This window comes from Bombina bombina, chromosome 6, assembly GCF_027579735.1.
Source record: "Bombina bombina isolate aBomBom1 chromosome 6, aBomBom1.pri, whole genome shotgun sequence".
NCBI classification, from domain to species: domain Eukaryota; kingdom Metazoa; phylum Chordata; class Amphibia; order Anura; family Bombinatoridae; genus Bombina; species Bombina bombina.
In genome coordinates this window covers 1,119,942,614-1,119,964,174 of record NC_069504.1, presented here as the reverse complement: position 1 = coordinate 1,119,964,174, position 21,561 = coordinate 1,119,942,614, and the positions used below count along the sequence as shown (strand labels likewise).

The 21,561-nt window shown below is 42.7% G+C and overlaps 2 protein-coding genes across 3 annotated transcripts in view; one reads left to right on the top strand and one right to left on the bottom strand.

Moving 5' to 3' along the window:
- Positions 1-9,503, bottom strand: part of ETFRF1 (electron transfer flavoprotein regulatory factor 1) — a 62,713-nt gene extending 53,210 nt beyond the window's left edge. The window contains exon 1 of one of the 2 annotated variants that reach the window (XM_053719085.1): positions 9,450-9,503. Coding sequence is in view for 1 of the 2 variants with exons in the window: in XM_053719084.1 (XP_053575059.1) it covers positions 7,393-7,453 (61 nt within the window). In the remaining variant the exon portion in view is untranslated. Of the gene's footprint in view, positions 1-7,392; positions 7,469-9,449 lie in introns of those variants that run through there. The other variant, XM_053719084.1, reaches the window with a different exon arrangement.
- Positions 9,504-9,595: 92 nt separating this feature from the next.
- The window catches only part of DNAI7 (dynein axonemal intermediate chain 7), a 188,526-nt gene continuing 176,560 nt past the window's right edge, over positions 9,596-21,561 (top strand). The window contains exon 1 of the mRNA XM_053719083.1: positions 9,596-9,658. Coding sequence (XP_053575058.1) covers positions 9,656-9,658 — 3 coding nt within the window. The 5' untranslated portion in view covers positions 9,596-9,655. The remainder of the gene's footprint in view (positions 9,659-21,561) is intronic.

Below are 21,561 nucleotides of genomic sequence, written 5' to 3'. Positions count from 1 at the left end.
GACAGTGCACTCACTAAAACTAATATTAGTTTCTGTGTAGGCACACTCCAAATATTGTTGTGGTGACCTAAGTTTAATTACTCTACTTTAACTACCTCAGGCAATGTAGTCTTGACAGCTGATGAGACAAACATGGCTGCTACCCTCCTCGCAACCTGCACTTTGGTGATTCGAACATATCAATCTTGTGCCGATGTGTTCGAATCAAAGTGCAAGCTACTTCCACTAGCACGCCCCACTAACTCCCCCTGAACGCCTATAACTATGCCACGTCTAACCTACACTCCCCCTTCTCCGCCTTGCTACCTCCCACCGACCGCCTACAGCTACATCACAGCTAACCTACACTCCTCCCTGACCAACTACGTCACAGCAAACCTACACTCCCCCTGCACTGCCCAGATAACTCCCCCTGACCGCCTACATCACTCCTAACCTACACACCCCAGGAATGTACAGTTAAGTCACTAATACCGCCTACACTTACGTAATGTCTAACCTATACTCCCTTGGAACGCCCCAGCTAGCTCCCACACTGTCATAAAAATACCTCACTATAATAAACTATACTAAATAGTAAACCTCCCCATTATAACCAACTATGAAATTATCTTGCTAAAATTATAATCAATGTTTAAGTAATGTGTCACAGAGATGCGATAAAATGCTGGCGGCTGACAAAATCTCCCCAGGATAGCTTGGCTCCTGGAACTCAGCGCCGGACAGCCGCTTCTTAAAAGGGGTGCAGATGAAGCAGGGTGAGGGGATCAAGTCGACGTTTTAGTATGTTGTTGGCAATTTGATGAGGCACCTAGGGATACCACAGGTTTGGGGGATGCTACCTTCTGGATGGAATGGGGGACCGGAACTAAAGGGTCCCCCATACTGGTATGGGGGGGGTTAGGAGATTAAAGCTTAAACCACCCCTCTAAACTAACCTCCCCCTCTAAACCCCTAAATTATAAAAAATAAAACTACAGTATCCAAAATAAAAAAAAAACACCATTATACCTAACACTATTCTAAATGCCCCATAAAATAAAACCCCCCACCCAAAAGAAAACAAAAACCCCCTAAACTTTAAACACTAAAATAATTTAAATAAATTGTAGGGCATTGCTCTAACGTAATTTCAGCTCTTTTACACACAAAAAACAATTACAACCCCCCCCCTCTACAATACAAGTAATCAACCACCCCCCAAAATAACAAAAATGTACCTAAAAAAATATCCAATAAAAAAGCCTATTCTTAAAATAATAAAAATAAAACACACACCCCAAAAACCCCTAACTAACCAAAAAGTTGTACTCACCATTGGAAAATCTGGCTCATCTTGATCCGACATTGGGCTCTCTTCATCCTAGCTCCTGCCGCCGGGGGCCCATCTTCACGGCAGCAGACTTCGGCGGCCTCTTCAACCACCCCTGCTCCGCAATCTTCAACCACATCGGGGCCCTCATCTTCCCGTTGGTGGACTTCCACATCTTCTTTTCTTTGGCTCTCTTTCACGAGCCCTCATCGTCATGCGGTCGCTGCTGCACACTGAAATTCCAGAAGTGCAAAACACCTATATATGGGGTACTGCTTAATCCCGATTGACTGATTTTAATTTATGTTTTATGCTGAGTCCTTTTTATATGCTGCATGAGCCGGTTTAAGAATAAAAGGGATATTCTTTTTGTTTTCTGCTAATGAAATCTAAGCATGTTAGAGTTTATGGGTCTTTAGAAAAGTAGAAGATACTGATATCTGATAAATCTTTACCCTTGAGAAACAACCAAGCCATCAATGCTTGCTTGAAGGGACATAATACTCATATGTTAAATCACTTGAAAGTGATGCAGGATAGCTGTGAAACATGAAAATATCACCTGAATATCTCTATGTAATAAGGGAAGATAATTTTACCTCAAAATATATTAAGCTCACCAAAACAACTGCTCTGTGAAAAGTTAGAGTTGCTGTAAAGCTGCAATTTGAAAAACAAACAAAAAACAGAATAGCCATTCAGCATCAGCAGTGCTGAGGCCTTGAGATCGCAGCAAAGCAACGCAAGAGATTTCACTTAAAGGGACACAACCCAAATGTTTTCTTTTGTGATTCAGATAGAGCATGCAATTTAAAGCAACTTTCTAATTTACTCCTATTATCACATTTTCTTCATTCTCTTTGTATCTTTATTTGAAAAGCAAGAATGTAAGTTTAGATGCCGGACAATTTTTGGTGAACAACCTGGGTTGTTCTTGCTGATTGGTGGATAAATTTAACCGACCAATAAACAAGTTAAATACAGAAATAGTGTAACTAAGTACACCAAGTAGCGTTAATCATGAATCTATATGTGAGTATTGGGTAATAGAAAATATAAAAAAATATATATGTGACAAAGGCAACACTCACAGTGCATATAAATATACTTTCAGAACAAAAATATAGAAACAGACCCTATGTGGTCCAATATTCATAGACAAATAAATATGCAATACAAATATATATATCTATAGCTCCAAAAAGAAAGTCCGACAGCTCCTCTTTTAAAGGTGGTTCCACAGACCTTGTAGCATAATTTTTCTGAAAGAGAGGAGAAGAGCGCAGACTCAAATGTAGAGTAATTATCCTTTAATACATGTGCACACACAAAAAGTGGCAACTCACAAGATATATAGTTAAGAACAGCAAAGAACACAAATGTGTTAACGTTACAAATGTAACATCCCACACAGCACCGGCTCAGCAAAGAGCTCCAGAAACAGCAGTCCCACGCTCCTGGGTAGGTGACAACAATACCCGGTCCGGGTTAATGGCGATATTCTCAAAGTCTGCCTGGGCTCCTTATATTCTGTGTGCTGATGTGAAGAAACAGGCTATATCTCTCCCGCAAGTAAAAAGATTGACACAGACGTTAAGTAAATACCTTGACCCTCGGCACACAAACCGATAAGTTCCTAACTGCAGACCGGGAACTACGGCGGCCTCACAGGATCAGAAAGGGGGGCAGTTCTCTACACGTTTAGTCCCGACACAGCGGGACTTTCTCAAGAGTGATTATTCCAGGTACTGCAATGCTCCCTATAAGCAGTGTGATAAACAAACACTCCCACTTTTCGGGCCAATGAGGTTTGTCCTTTTAAAAAGATACAGGTTTAATACAGTTAAAGAGAACATAGCGGCACCTTGATAACATTAAAACAAGGAATACATGGTACATAAACTCAACAGAGCATTTCACTTAAAATACATACATTACTAATTTATATAAATATGTGAATCATAAAATGCATAAAATACAATAATTGATAAAACGATAAGACAAATTAATACAATTCTAAATTCTCCCAAAAGTACCTATATTCATAAAAATCACTTAATATATATTACCTGAAATTTGTAAAACAATAACAAAGATAATTTTTGCTTATTAAATAATCACATTACATTCCATAAAAAAGCCTGTATGTCTAATTCTATATTTAACCCATTAGGCTCCATACAATTTAAAGTTTTAATCCAAAGGGTTTCCCTTTTCCTAAATCTCAGTAATCTATTTGTATCCCAGACACTTGGCGTGACCCATTCAACAATTTTGATACTTAAATCTAAGGGATTGCGATTATGATGTGTATGAAAATGACGAGATACACTATGGTTTTCAAATCCTGACTCAATATTTCTGTTCTCTAATTCTATATTTTATCTTCCATTTCGTACGACCAATATAGATAAGCTCACATTTACAGGTTAACTGATAGACAACATATGTGGAGTGGCATGTGCATCTACTTTTACAAGTGTATTTTTTAGTACCATCAAAATTAGTAAAATGCACACTATTTTTGCCTATCAAAGGGCACATAACGCAATCCACTGTTTTACATGGATATAGGCCATTGCTTCCACCACACCAACCAGTCACAGACTCCACTTTATTCGGTTTTCTCAATTTATTAGGTGCAATGTAATTTTTAATATCCTTGTTTCTCCTGAAAATCACTTCAGGTTTATCTCCTAATATTTGGTTTAAAACAGGATCTAATTTAAGAACTTTCCCATGTTTGTTTAGAATGTTCTTAATTTTATAGTGTTGATGACTAAATTGGGTTACAAATTTGGGATTCCATTCCTTATCTTTCTGACGTTTCTCTTGTTTGGCACTTTTAGATTGGTTATCCATAAACGAAGCTCTATCCATCATAGCTACCCTTTTTTTACTCTCATCCAATAAATCTGTACTATAGCCTTTATCCAAAAATTTATTGGTGAGGATTTTTGATTCCTCATTAAAATCCTCTGTATTGGTACAGTTTTGCCTAATTCTTTGGTACTGTCCTAATGGAATATTACGTTTCCATTGTCTTAGATGACCACGTTTGGCATTCAAAAGACTATTTCTGTCAGTCAGTTTGTGGTAATTTCTTACGGCTACAGTATTAGTATGCTCATCATGATATAATATGAGGTCTAAAAACGCAATGGACACAGATGACTTCTCATGAGTAAATTTTAAATTATATGTATTGTCATTCAAATATTTTAAAAAACTACTGATATCTCCCTCAGGTCCCTGCCAAATAAGAATAATATCGTCAATGTAACGATAATACTTGACTTTATTATGTGAGAATGGATTATTATTCCAAATCATACTATTCTCAAAATGAGACATATACAGATTCGCATATGATGGGGCAAAGGTAGTCCCCATTGCTGTTCCTTGATGTTGTTTATAGTATATGCCTTCAAAAAGAAAATAGTTATGACTGAGAATAAAATATATTCCTTCACTTATAAAATGTATTTGATCTTTGGATAGTTTACTCATACTAAGCATGTCTTTAATTGCAGAGACCCCCTTGTCATGGGGTATACTGGTATAAAGGGCAGATACATCGCAAGTTATCCATACAGAGTTGGGTGACTATATGAAGCCCTCAAATTTTCTAATGACATCAATAGTGTCTCTAAGATAGGCTCTTGTAATAGTGACTAAAGGTTGTAGATAAAAATTGATATATATTTAGACAAATTGTCGCAAAGAGAGCCTATCCCAGAGACTATAGGCCTGCCTGGAGGATTACATGAATCCTTATGGACTTTGGGTAAATGATAGAAGCAGGCTATTTTGGGGCGACTTCATACAAATAACTATATTCATCCATATTCAGAATTCCATTGGATTTTGCTTCTAATAAAAACACAGACAACTCTTTCTTGTATTTAGTGGTAGGATTGTAAGTAAGTGGCAGATACGTTTTTGCATCTGACAATAGGCGGTGGGCTTCATTGAGATAATCTCTCCTGTTTGAACTACAATGCCCCCACCTTTATCCGCTGCACGGAAAATAACATCCGTACATTTACTTAAATTCTTGAGGGCTAGTCTTTCCTCTCTAGACAGATTATCTCTTAGATGCGGAAATTGAAAAGATGGAATTTTAGATAAACATTCCATATCTTGACATACTAATTTATTAAATTTTTTTATATATTCAGATTGGTTTTGTGTTGGATAAAAAAAATCGTCTTTCTTTTTTAAGGTACAATGTTTAATAGGAAAATCCTCCTCCTCCTCATATATGGATAACCCAGAAAGGTCTAAAATAAACAAGTGTTGTCCAGAGTTCTGAACCAAAAAAAGCTTAGATGCCTTCTTTTTAAAATAAAGATAGCAAGAGAATGAAGAAAAATTGATAATAGGATTAAATTAGAAAGATGCTTAAAATTGCATGCTCTATCTGAACCACGAAAGAAAAAAATTTGGGTTCAGTGTCCCTTTAAATTTAATGAGATTTCACAGTAAACTTCCTTAAAAAGAATAGGAAAAATAGCATGACTGTGCCTGCATATGCTAGATGCACACTCCCTTGGAAGTCCTGAGACTAAAGTCTTTTAGAAGCCTGCCCATTTTTGGTTCAGCATCTGGGTAGCACTTGCTGATTGGTGGCTACATTTAGCCACCAATTAGCAAGCACTACCCAGGTGCTGAACCAAAGATGGGCCGGCTCTTAAGCTTACATTTCTGCTTTTTCAAATAAAGATACCAAGATAACAAAGAAAAATTGATAATAGGAGTAAATTAGAAAGTTGCTTAAAATTTCTGCTCTATCTGAATCATAAAAGAAAAAATTTGGGTTCAGTGTCCCTTTAAAGCTAATATGACCAATAAAAGAGTTACTTTAAGATCACTGCACAATCATCTCTAGCAATTGTTGGTCTTTAAATAGACCTTGTTGATTAAAAACAGAGTCTGTTAATTTTTCTATGTGATCTTTAAAAGTGGAATGAGCATTTAAAAGGAACATAAAACATTTGTTTAAACTGGATGTCATTGCATCCACCGTAGGCCCAACTACCCAGAGCTGAGATACTTATTCAGCAAAGGGATAAGTGCTATCAAAGCTCAAATAAATATAAATATCAATCCAGGCTTAAAACAGTATACGTTGTTCATAATTTACTCCGTCTATAAACCTTAATATAGACAAAGGAGCATATGATAATTACATGGTGGGACAGCGATTACTATCCAGGACAAAGTGACAAATTATTGTATCACATGGCATTTCTCCTAGTGGTGAAGGGAAAGTATATGTATTTGTAAGGCTTTGTGTGTGCAACTTGTGTCCCTAAAACTCTATGGGCCAGATTACAAGTGGAGTATTATTAAACGCCCCTGCTTGAGCGTTAACTCTGCTAGAAGTAAGTTTTTTGCAGGCGTCAGGTTGCACTCGTATTACAAGTTGAAAGTAAACTGTTTTTGCATGCGTGCTGACCCGACGCTCGTAAAAGCCGAAGTTAGAATATCACGTGTGCGATAACCTATTTCCCCATAAAAGTAAATAAATAAAAAAGCAGTGATAAACCCCTTTTCACTCACACGCAACTGTTAGCGTGCCACTTGTAATTTAGCCCTATATGTTTCTCCACTGATGTGTATATGTCCTTCCACTACTTTTCTGTCTCTCCAAATTTTTATACAAAGTGCTTATCCTATTTGCATATGGATTGTCATGTGAATGAGTGTGTGACAGTGTGAGAGTAAGTATGTGTGTGTGAGTGTGTATGTGTGCGTGAGTGTGAGTGTGTATGTGTATGTGCGTGTATGTGAGCGAGTGTGTGTATGTGAGCGTGTATGTGAGTGTGAGTGTGTATGTGTGCGTGTATGTGAGCGAGTGTGTGTATGTGAGCGTGTATGTGAGTGTGAGTGTGTATGTGTGCGTGTATGTGAGCGAGTGTGTGTATGTGAGCGTGTATGTGAGTGCGTGTCAATTTATTTGTTTATAGGTCTGTGTGTACATAGATTTGTGTCTGTCTATAGAATTGCTCATTAAAACACGTTTATGCAGTATTTTTATTTTGTTTAACAAGATGTATAATATTTGTTTTACTGACCCAGCAATGGTTCCAAGAATGGTGCAAATTCTGATGGTTCATAATACCTGGAAATGCTCATAGTCAAAAAAGTTAAAAGGGACAGTACACTGTAAAATTGATTTTATATTAATGTATTTTCAATTACAATGTATGAGAAATTGCATTCTCAGGTTAATTTGTGTATATGAAGTAGCTGGTTTTGTGCTTTTAAACCACAGCCTATTACAGTGGGTTGAGCTTGCAAGTAATATCAGATTTCTTTATGTTATCACTTTGTGTACACACATTTGCTTTCTTATCTTATATATGTCTGGAAAACCAAAGCTCAATACTTAGAAAGAACATTGAAAAATTAACATTTTATTACTTAACTATCCTGCATCCGACTAGGAGTGTAATTTATTATGCTGGCTGTGTTTACATAGGCTATTCAATAGTCTAAACTACAGTATAGAAACCACACACTAAATCAGCTATTTCAAATGCGTTACATAGGGGTAAAGGAGCTACTTGTAAACAATTTAATACACTTCAGCAGGTAAAATGGACCATTGGGAACAATTTAAAGGGGTGACATTTTTGGGTGAACTGTCCCTTTAAAAGGGACAGTCAAGTCCAACATAAACTTTCATGATTCAAATAGGGAATGTAATTTTAAACAACTTTTCAATTTACTTTTATCACCAATTTTGCTTTGTTCTCTTGGTATTCTTAGTTGAAAGCTAAAACTAGGTAGGCTCATATGCTAATTTCTTAGACCTTGAAGGCCGCCTCTTATGTAAATGCATTTTGAGCTCACACATGTGAAGTTACCTAGGAGTAAGCACTGATTGGCTAAAATACAAGTCTGTTAAAAGAACTGAAATAAAGGGTAGTTTGCAGAGGCTTAAATACAAGGTAATCACAGAGGTAAAAGTGTATTAATATAACTGTGTTGGTTATGCAAAACTGGGGAATAGGTAATAAAGGGATTATCTATCTTTTTAAACAACAACAATTCTGGTCTTGACTGTCCCTTTAAATACGAAAAAAACAAGCTCCCTGCATTATTTAGATCTCACCAGGAATATTTTCCTGGTGGGAATATTGCAGCTGCTCAAATATTGCAGCCATAAAGGCTACATAGCCAGAGTGTGCATGCAGCAATCTCACCTGCATGTGATACACAATTAATGCTTTGGTTGCCAGAGAATGCAAAGTAAAACACAGTAGTCCTCTCTAGCATCCAAGTTGTAAACACAATGTACAATGCTAAACCCAATACGCTACCTTAGAACAAGATAATATGATGCATCTTTATCACACCAGGTTATAATAGGGGGATCTTTTCATACTTATGCTACTTGCACCCTTAAAGCTGTGATATTGCAACTGGATACACATCATGCTCATTCAGTAACAGGTTACATCTCTGCATAAACAACTTTAAGTGCTGATAACTTAAAGGGATACTAAACCCAAAATGTTTCTTTCGTGATTCAGATAGAGCATGTAATTTTAAGCAACTTTCTAATTTACTCCTATTATCAATTTTTCTTTGTTCTCTTGCTATCTTTATTTGAAAGAGAGAGCATCTAAGCTAAGGAGCCAGACAATTTATGGACAGCATTTATCCACCAATCAGCAAGGACAATCCAAATTGTGAACCAAAAATGGTCCAGCTTCTAAACTTACATTCTTGCTTTTCAAATAAAGATAGCAAGAGAATTAAGAAAAATCGATAATTAGAGTAAATTAGAAAGTTGCTTAAAATTACATGCTCTATCTGAATCATGAAAGATACAATTTGGGTTCAGTGTCCCTTTAAATATTAGCTAATATTCTTCTTACATACGTCATTATATTTATTATTATTGTCACATGCTATCTCGATAACAAGCAGCTATGTTTGGAACCCCAGAGACACAACATGAATTACCTACAGCATGACTGCTAATATACTACACTGTGTATTATACACAGATAACTATATTACAGTGTTGAGTTACACGAGAGAATTTACACTCTCAAGCAGCAATAAAGTAACAACTCCCACAGTAAACAGCTCCCCCAGCACAGTGCAGTGCACCGGTTACCTTGGGTCTCCCTGTCCCCTCTAAACTTCTCTTCAAACTTCCGCCAACCAGCAGTCGCAGTCGTGACGTCATGCATGCGACATGGGGATTAAAGTTCGTAATACCATTGTCACATTTTAACTTCCGCCAACCAACAGCGCAGAGCACTAATATCACGTGAGTTGCCATAGCTACAGGGACGCTTTGCCACGGTGCGATACGGGAACATGGTGAGTCTTGTGGGGTGAACAAGGAGCGTGTGATACATACGTTGTAGCTGTATTTGGGAGCCATGGGGTTACTGATGAAATTAAATTCGCTTAGTATGAATACTATCCAGTAATAACAGCGCTATCTATCTCCTACTGGATCACATCGAGCAGATTCACTACGTTTTGGAAAGTTTCCTCGCACTATAAATATCAGTCCCTTAGGATAACATAAACCAGATAATTTGTCTAAGTCAAGATTTTTTCTCCAATCCTAAGAAATCTATAATGGTCACCCTTAGGTAGATTTCCTAAATACATGCTCTAATATCATTTGTAATGTTCTCTGATTAAATGTATATGAAACCCAAACATTTTCTTTTTGGATTCAGACAGAACAAACCATTTTAAAAAAGTTTCCAATTTACTTCTATTATCAAATTTGCTTTGTTCCCATAATATTCTTTGTTGAAGAGATCCCTAGGTAGCATCTGGAGCAGTACATAGCAGGAAATAGTGCTCCCATCTAGTGCTCTAGCAAATGGACAACATTCTTGCAAAACTGCTGCCATATAGTGATCCTAAACTACATCCCTGCTTTTTTAACAAAAGATACTTAGAGAACAAAGCAAAATTGCTAATAAAAGTAAAAGAAAGTTGTTTAAAATTGCACGCTCTATGTGAATCATAAAAGGAATAATTTGGGTTTGATGTCCCATTAAGGTGAAACAGGATCTGGCGAGATTTTCCTAACTAGATATAAGTCCAGTGAATGATTTGTGAATCTAGGCTACAGTCAGTAACTTCTATGTAGCTCCCGCCCTTTCTCCCTACTCTGTAATGCTTTGTAAATACTGTTTTACATACACACAGATAATATAAAAAGTGCTGTAATTCCTAAACCCTTTCTCCAATTTGCATGTGAATACCCTTTTATATATATATAACACTCTCATACAACACACGCTCTCATACAACACACACACCACACTCTCATACAACACACGCTCTCATACAACACACACCACACACTCTCATACAACACACACTCTCTGTTACGGTACCAACAGGATACCAAGGTTAATACCAGATGAACAATGTCCTGCATAGGGAATCAGCAATTCACAACCAAGCCAGTTTTCAGGTTTAAAACAGAATGACATTTATTAAAGGCTAGATGCCTAGTATTTATACAGGTTTGACACCCCCCCAGATGGGGGTTGAAAGACTGTTGTACATTACATGGAGGGAACAAGCCCTTTGACATGATACAATAGAATTATATTACTTAAACACTTCAACCACAAGACACTCTTGGCCCTTCTTATCACTTAGGCGTTTTCTCTCTGGAGGTGATCAAACAATAGAATGCTTAGCACTAATTAGATTATAGCTGGAGCCAGCAACTCTGTCTTTAGAAATTAGTTTCTTAGCTAAACACAATTAACTCCTTCAGTCCTGACAGAAGGGTCTGTCACATATCTCCCCCGTTGTGGAACACTCCGGCAGACCCGGCTTGACCCTTTGGCGGGTCAACCTGGGGATGACCGGACTAGGAGGTGGTAGGCATGTCAGTTTGCCAGGACAATCCATCTGTATTCCCGTTATGAGAGAGAATTCCTGTCCATACAAAGAAGGGTTCAACTTCCTCAGTGCCCAGACTAGGGCTAAACAGTCCTTCAAAATCCCATCAGCTTCTTTACGAGTTTTCTGTACCTGCTCTTTATAGGTATCCACAATCCCTTCATACTGACATAGGGTGCCCTTGAGTTGCTGCACCTCACTATGAGCCAGCGTCAGCTTCTCCTCAAGTGTCGCTAAGTTTGTCTTTAAGGTTTCATGTCCCACTCTCAAGCTGGTGTTTTCTGCAGTCTGTCGGTGCAGCTTGTCTAGCAGAGATTCACGTTCTAAACGTGCTTTTTCCTCTGCGCTCCTCTTCTCCTTCATCAGCGCATTGTAACGGGACCTCCACATATCAATAGCGGATAGAGATTTACTGAGCTCAGCGTCCTGGGGCTTAGCAGCAGGTGGGTCAGTCTCTGCTGCACGGGTAGTCACAGAGTTAACATCAGCGGGACCCATAGGAGCGTAGGCAGAAACAAGGGGGGGCCAAGTCATTTCCAAGAAGAACATCAGCAGGTAAGTCCTTCTTGACCCCCACATTCACAGGTCTAGCGCCCACTCCCCAATCCAAATGTACCCTGGCAACAGGTAGGCTGAACACATCGCCCCTTGCTACCCTCACAGCCACAGTGTCTCCAGTGTACTGTTTCTCAGACACCAAGTTCTTTTGAAGCAAGGTCATGGTAGCACCAGTATCCCGTAGACCACTGACCTTCTTCCCATTCACTTTAACCAGTTGCCGGTTATTCCGGTGGGCAGCTTGCACAAGGTCTGCCTCATGTAGGATGCTCCAGCATTCTTGCGCCTCTACGTAGCGGGCCGCAGGCTGAGGATTACGTGGGATTCCGCCGGCAGGTCTTCTCCAGGACTGCGCTTGGTTCGCTGCGTTTAGGGGACACTCTGGTCTTTTGTGCCCTAGTTGCTTACATCCAAAGCATCGAATCGGTTGTGAGTAGCCCCGCAAATTGAACAGGGCTCTCTTAGGGTAGTTCGTGGCCGGAGGCCGTGTGGTATAGCGGTGCGCCGGGGTTTGGTAACTGGCAGCTGCTGGGGTGACTGGGGGTCTGTACTCCACTCTAGCAGGGGGCTTAGTGGTAGCAGTGTCCAGTTTGCGGGCATCCGTATACTCATCTGCCAAGCGAGCCGCTTCCTGCAGGGTGGAGGGTTTACGGTCCCGAACCCACTCTCGAACTCCTGCGGGTAACTTGTCGAAGCAATGTTCCAACAGGAATAGCTGCAGCACCTCTTCCCCAGATATGGCTTGGCACCCCGCTATCCAGTGAGCTGCTGTGCGGTGCACCTTACATGCCCACTCAAGGTAGGAATCTCCAGCTAATTTAACAGTGTCTCTGAACCGCCTCCGGTATGCCTCCGGTGTAACCGCATACCTGGAGAGCAGAGCCTCTTTTACCATATTATAATCCCTGACTTCCTCATCTGGAATGGCCCCGAAAAGCCTCTCTGGCCCGGCCGGATAATTTTCCAGATAATATCGTGACCCAGTCCTCTGCGGGTACCTTGTGTAGTGCACATTGCCTCTCAAAATCCGCAAGGTACCCATCAATCTCTCCTTCTGTTTCCAGGAAGTTTTTAAAAGCTGCAAAATTTACTTTTCTCTTTTCCATCTTAGTCAGTATTGTAATAATCCCCCTCTTCCTGAGGTTACTGGCTTGTGTAGTTGCTCTTCTGGGCGATAAGGTTCATTCCGTCGCTTGCCACCAATTGTTACGGTACCAACAGGATACCAAGGTTAATACCAGATGAACAATGTCCTGCATAGGGAATCAGCAATTCACAACCAAGCCAGTTTTCAGGTTTAAAACAGAATGACATTTATTAAAGGCTAGATGCCTAGTATTTATACAGGTTTGACACCCCCCCAGATGGGGGTTGAAAGACTGTTGTACATTACATGGAGGGAACAAGCCCTTTGACATGATACAATAGAATTATATTACTTAAACACTTCAACCACAAGACACTCTTGGCCCTTCTTATCACTTAGGCGTTTTCTCTCTGGAGGTGATCAAACAATAGAATGCCTAGCACTAATTAGATTATAGCTGGAGCCAGCAACTCTGTCTTTAGAAATTAGTTTCTTAGCTAAACACAATTAACTCCTTCAGTCCTGACAGAAGGGTCTGTCACACTCTCATACAACACACGCTCTCATACAACACACACTCTCATACAACACACACTCTCATACAACACACACACTCTCATACAGCACAGCACACACACTCTCATACAACACACACACTCTCATACAGCACAGCACACACACTCTCATACAACACACACACCACTCTCATACAGCACAGCACACACACTCTCATACAACACACGCTCTCATACAGCACAGCACACACGCTCTCATACAACACACACACACTCTCATACAACACACGCTCTCATACAGCACAGCACACACGCTCTCATACAACACACACACCACTCTCATACAGCACAGCACACACACTCTCATACAACACACGCTCTCATACAGCACAGCACACACGCTCTCATACAACACACACACCACTCTCATACAGCACAGCACACACACTCTCATACAACACACGCTCTCATACAGCACAGCACAGAACACACGCTCTCATACAACACACACACACTCTCTGTAACGGTACCAACCGGATACCAAGGGTTAACACCAGGGAACAATGTCCTGCATAGGGAATCAGCAGTTCACAACCCAGCCAGTTTTCAGGTTTTAAACAGAATAACACTTTATTTGAAGGCAGCATACAGATTTATACAGGTTTTTGACCCCCCCCCCCCCAGATGGGGGTTGAAAGAATGTTGTACATTAGATAAAAGGGAGAAGCGCCCTTGACATGATACAATAGGATTATATTACTTAAACACTTCAACCACAGGACACTCTTGACTCTCCTTATCACTTAGGCGTTTCTCTCTGGGGGTGATCAAACAATAGAATGCTAAGCATTAATTAGATTGTAGCTGGAGCCAGCCACTTGTGGTTAGAAAATAAAGTTAACACTTTCAGTCCTGACCGAAGGGTCTGTCACAGACAACCTTTCTTACGTTATAGTCCAGAAGTGGCTAGGTTTGCCACAATGCTCCCCCAGAACCAAGCCGGCATACACAGTCTGATCCCAACGGATCGGCTTGGGGATGTCCGGGGCAACAACTTTCGGCTCAAGTAAGCTACGGGGTGTTCTCCGCCATCTGCTCCAACTTGGCTCAGTACTGCCCCCACCCCAAACATGGAAGCGTCTCTTCCCGGAGGGACTGGGCTTGGGTAGTCACAGGGTTAACATTAGCGGGATCCATGGGAGCATAGGCAGAAACAAGGGGGGCCAAGTCATTTCCAAGGAGAACATCAGCAGGTAAGTCCTTCTTGACCCCCACATTCACAAGTCTAGCGCCCACTCCCCAATCCAAATGTACCCTGGCAACAGGTAGGCGGAACACAGTGCCCCCTGCTACCCTCACAGCCACAGTGTCTCCAGTGTGCTGTTTCTCAGGCACCAAGTTCTCTTGAAGCAAGGTCATGGTAGCACCAGTATCCCGTAGACAACTGACCTCCTTCCCATTCACTTTAACCCGTTGCCGGTTATTCCGGTGGGCAGCTTGCACGGGGTCTGCTTCATGTAGGCTGCCCCAGCATTCTGGCGCCTCTACGTAGCGGGCCACAGGCTGAGGATTATGTGGGATTCCGCCAGCGGGTCTTCTCCAGGACTGTGCTTGATTCGCTGCATTTAGGGGACACTCTGGTCTTTTGTGCCCTAGTTGCTTACATCCAAAGCACCGAATAGGTTGTGAGTAGCCCCGCGAATTGAACCGGGCTCTCTGAGGGTAGTTCGTGGCCGGAGGCCGTGTGGTATAGCGGTGCGCCGGGGGTTGGTAACTGGCAGCTGCTGGGGTGACTGGGGGTCTGTACTCCACTCTAGCAGTGGGCAATCGGTATACTGCTCCCCCTGCCCCTCGTACTGCCACGGATCCGCCAGTGGGTGCTGTATCCGGCACCAAATGGGGAGCTATCAGGGTTAAAGTAGCTCCCGAATCCCGAAGTCCCTGGACCGACATCACCTCATGCAGAATTCCCAGGGGTTCCTCGGCTTGGGTGCTCAACACCTCATGAGCGGCTGGCTCCGTTTGGTAATGGTGAGCAGCCGCCCTTGGGGCCAGGTTCTGTCTGACCTGGTTCCAAGCTTGTCTGCTCCGATTTTGGGTGCACTCACGTGCCATATGTCCCCACTGCTTGCAGGTGTGGCATTGTATATTAGCCCGTCCGTTGTTAGGCTGTAGTCCATGGTGCCTCCTGGCATCAAAATGCTGGTCTGCTAATCTGGCTGCTTCGGTTAAGGTGAGGGGTTTTCGATCTCTCACCCATTCTTGGGCTTCTGGGGACAAGCCGTTAAAGAATTGCTCCAACAGCATCAGTTGTCGCAATTCTTCCATGGTGGTAGCTTGGCTGGCCTGTATCCACCCCTGAGATGCTTGATCCAGCTTGTGGGCCCACTCTGCATGGGAATCTCTTTCTGGCTTGCGCAGGCCTCTAAACTTGCGCCGGTATGCCTCTGAGGTAATGGCATATCTTTCCAAGATCGCTCTCTTCACTTTAGCGTAATCCTTGCTGTCCTCCCTGGGTACAGCGCGATACGCTTCCGCTGCCCTACCGGCTAGCTTGCCTGCTAGCACCGGCACCCATACGGACTGCTCCAAATCATGTAACTCGCACAGTCTCTCAAAATCCTGTAAATACCCATCAATCTCATCCTTCTCCTCACAAAACATTTTAAATGCATGGTATGGGATTTTGGGTCTTACTGGGTTGCTGAGTGCGTCCAAAATGGATTCTGCTCGGGAGGATGCATTCCGCGGACTGTGTGCCATCACGTACTCCTGCACATCTGCCATTACCACGGATAGCATATCCCGTGGTACAGGTTGGGGTAAAAATTCCAGCCTGGTCCTCATTTCCCTCTGGTATAGGGTCTCCTCCATGGCTGCTGGAGGCGTAGCGCTGCGAGCTCTGTCTCCCTCCATCAGCTCAGCAATTAATATAGCCTTGGGTTTGCTGCTGCCTATCTTTCCCCTGGCTTCTAGCAGTTCCTTTTACGTTTGTCTCTTTAGCTTAGAATAATCCATCTCCATTCACTTCGGTCCCTGGTACTCCTTCCATCTTAGTCAGTATTGTAGTAATCCCCCTCTTCCTGAGGTTACTGCTTGTGTAGTTGCTCTTCTGGGCGATAAGGTTCATTCCGTCGCTTGCCACCAATTGTAACGGTACCAACCGGATACCAAGGGTTAACACCAGGGAACAATGTCCTGCATAGGGAATCAGCAGTTCACAACCCAGCCAGTTTTCAGGTTTTAAACAGAATAACACTTTATTTGAAGGCAGCATACAGATTTATACAGGTTTTTGACCCCCCCCCCCCCAGATGGGGGTTGAAAGAATGTTGTACATTAGATAAAAGGGAGAAGCGCCCTTGACATGATACAATAGGATTATATTACTTAAACACTTCAACCACAGGACACTCTTGACTCTCCTTATCACTTAGGCGTTTCTCTCTGGGGGTGATCAAACAATAGAATGCTAAGCATTAATTAGATTGTAGCTGGAGCCAGCCACTTGTGGTTAGAAAATAAAGTTAACACTTTCAGTCCTGACCGAAGGGTCTGTCACAGACAACCTTTCTTACGTTATAGTCCAGAAGTGGCTAGGTTTGCCACACTCTCATACAACACACGCTCTCATACAGCACAGCACACACGCTCTCATACAATACACACACCACTCTCATACAGCACAGCACACACGCTCTCATACAATACACACACCACTCTCATACAGCACAGCACACACGCTCTCATACAATACACACACCACTCTCATACAGCACAGCACACACGCTCTCATACAACACACGCTCTCATACAGCACAGCACACACGCTCTCATACAATACACACACCACTCTCATACAGCACAGCACACACGCTCTCATACAATACACACACCACTCTCATACAGCACAGCACACACGCTCTCATACAATACACACACCACTCTCATACAGCACAGCACACACGCTCTCATACAACACACGCTCTCATACAGCACAGCACACACGCTCTCATACAATACACACACCACTTTCATACAGCACAGCACACACACTCTCATACAACACACGCTCTCATACAGCACAGCACACACGCTCTCATACAATACACACACCACTCTCATACAGCACAGCACACACGCTCTCATACAATACACACACCACTCTCATACAGCACAGCACACACGCTCTCATACAATACACACACCACTCTCATACAGCACAGCACACACACTCTCATACAACACACGCTCTCATACAGCACAACACACACGCTCTCATACAATACACACACCACTCTCATACAGCACAGCACACACGCTCTCATACAATACACACACCACTCTCATACAGCACAGCACACACGCTCTCATACAATACACACACCACTCTCATACAGCACAGCACACACACTCTCATACAATACACACACCACTCTCATACAGCACAGCACACACGCTCTCATACAATACACACACCACTCTCATACAGCACAGCACACACGCTCTCATACAACACACCACTCTCATACAGCACAGCACACACGCTCTCATACAATACACACACCACTCTCATACAGCACAGCACACACACTCTCATACAACACACACTCTCATACAGCACACACTCTCATACAGCACACACTCTCATACAGCACACACTCTCATACAGCACACACGCTCTCATACAACACACGCTCTCATACAACACACGCTCTCATACAACACACGCTCTCATACAACACACGCTCTCATACAACACACGCTCTCATACAGCACACACGCTCTCATACAACACACACGCTCTCATACAACACACACGCTCTCATACAGCACACACGCTCTCATACAGCACACACGCTCTCATACAGCACACACGCTCTCATACAACACACACGCTCTCATACAGCACACACTCTCATACAGCACAGCACACACGCTCTCATACAACACACACGCTCTCATACAATACACACTCTCATACAGCACACACTCTCATACAACACACACACCACACTCTCATACAACACACACACCACACTCTCATACAACACACACACTCTCATACAACACACGCTCTCATACAACACACACACCACACTCTCATACAACACACACTCTCATACAGCACACACACCACACTCTCATACAACACACACACCACACTCTCATACAACACACACACCACACTCTCATACAACACACGCTCTCATACAACACACACACCACACTCTCATACAACACACACGCTCTCATACAACACACTCTCTCATACAACACACACACCACACTCTCATACAACACACACGCTCTCATACAACACACACACCACACTCTCATACAACACACGTGCTCTCATACAACACACGCTCTCATACAACACACACACCACACTCTCATACAACACACACGCTCTCATACAACACACGCTCTCATACAACACACACACCACACTCTCATACAACACACACGCTCTCATACAACACACGCTCTCATACAACACACACGCTCTCATACAACACACGCTCTCATACAACACACACACCACACTCTCATACAACACACACACCACGCTCTCATACAACACACACACCACACTCTCATACAACACACACTCTCATACAGCACACACTCTCATACAGCACACACACGCTCTCATACAACACACACGCTCTCATACAACACACGCTCTCATACAACACACACGCTCTCATACAACACACACGCTCTCATACAACACACGCTCTCATACAACACACACTCTCATACAACACACACGCTCTCATACAACACACGCTCTCATACAGCACACACTCTCATACAGCACACACTCTCATACAGCACACACTCTCATACAGCACACACACCACACTCTCATACAACACACACGCTCTCATACAACACACACACCACACTCTCATACAACACACACGCTCTCATACAACACACACACCACACTCTCATACAGCACACACGCTCTCATACAACACACACGCTCTCATACAACACACACGCTCTCATACAACACACACGCTCTCATACACCACACACTCTCATACAGCACACACTCTCATACAATACACACTCTCATACAATACACACTCTCATACAGCACACACTCTCATACAGTACACACGCTCTCATACAACACACACGCTCTCATACAACACACACGCTCTCATACAGCACACACGCTCTCATACAACACACACGCTCTCATACAACACACACTCTCATACAGCACACACTCTCATACAGCACACACTCTCATACAATACACACACCACACTCTCATACAGCACACACTCTCATACAACACACGCTCTCATACAACACACCACACTCTCATACAACACACCACACTCTCATACAACACACCACACTCTCATACAACACACCACACTCTCATACAACACACCACACTCTCATACAACACACCACACTCTCATACAACACACACACCACACTCTCATACAGCACAGCACACACGCTCTCATACAACACACACACCACACTCTCATACAACACACACACCACACTCTCATACAGCACAGCACACACGCTCTCATACAACACACACACCACACTCTCATACAACACACACGCTCTCATACAACACACACACCACACTCTCATACAACACACACACCACACTCTCATACAGCACAGCACACATGCTCTCATACAACACACACACCACACTCTCATACAACACACCACACTCTCATACAACACACCACACTCTCATACAACACACACGCTCATACAACACACACAACACACTCTCATACAACACACACACCACACTCTCATACAGCACAGCACACACGCTCTCATACAACACACACACCACACTCTCATACAACACACACACCACACTCTCATACAGCACACACGCTCTCATACAGCACACACGCTCTCATACAACACACACGCTCTCATACAACACACACGCTCTCATACAACACACACACCACACTCTCATACAACACACACACCACACTCTCATACAACACACACACCACACTCTCATACAACACACACGCTCATACAACACACACGCTCTCATACAACACACACACCACACTCTCATACAACACACACGCTCTCATACAACACACACGCTCTCATACAACACACACGCTCTCATACAACACACACGCTCTCATACAACACACACGCTCTCATACAACACACACGCTCTCATACAACACACCACACTCTCATACAACACACACGCTCTCATACAACACACACACCACACTCTCATACAACACACCACACTCTCATACAACACACGCTCTCATACAACACACCACACTCTCATACAACACACACGCTCTCATACAACACACACGCTCTCATACAACACACACACACCACACTCTCATACAACACACCACACTCTCATACAACACACACGCTCTCATACAAAACACCACACTCTCATACAACACACACGCTCTCATACAACACACACGCTCTCATACAACACACACACCACACTCTCATACAACACACACGCTCTCATACAACACACACGCTCATACAACACACACGCTCATACAACACACACACACCACGCTCTCATACAGCACACACACCACACTCTCATACAACACACCACACTCTCATACAACACACCACACTCTCATACAACACACACGCTCATACAACACACACACACCATGCTCTCATACAGCACACACTCTCATACAATACACACACCACTCTCATACAGCATACACCACACATGCTCTCATACAACACACAAACGCACACCACACTCTCATACAACACACACACACCACACACTCTCTCATACAACACACGCCACACTCTCATACAACACACACACCACACTCTCATACAACGTACACACATACACCACACTCTCATACAACACACATACTCTTATACAACATACACCACACACTTTCATATTAACCCACACAAGCTCTCATACAACACACACACACCACACTCTCATACAACACACACACACTCTCTCATACAACACACACACCACTCTCATACAGCATACACCACACACGCTCTCATACAACACACAAACGCACACCACACTCTCATACAACACACACACCACACTCTGATACAACACACACCCTCTCATACAACACACACCACACTCTCATACAACACACACACCACACTCTGAT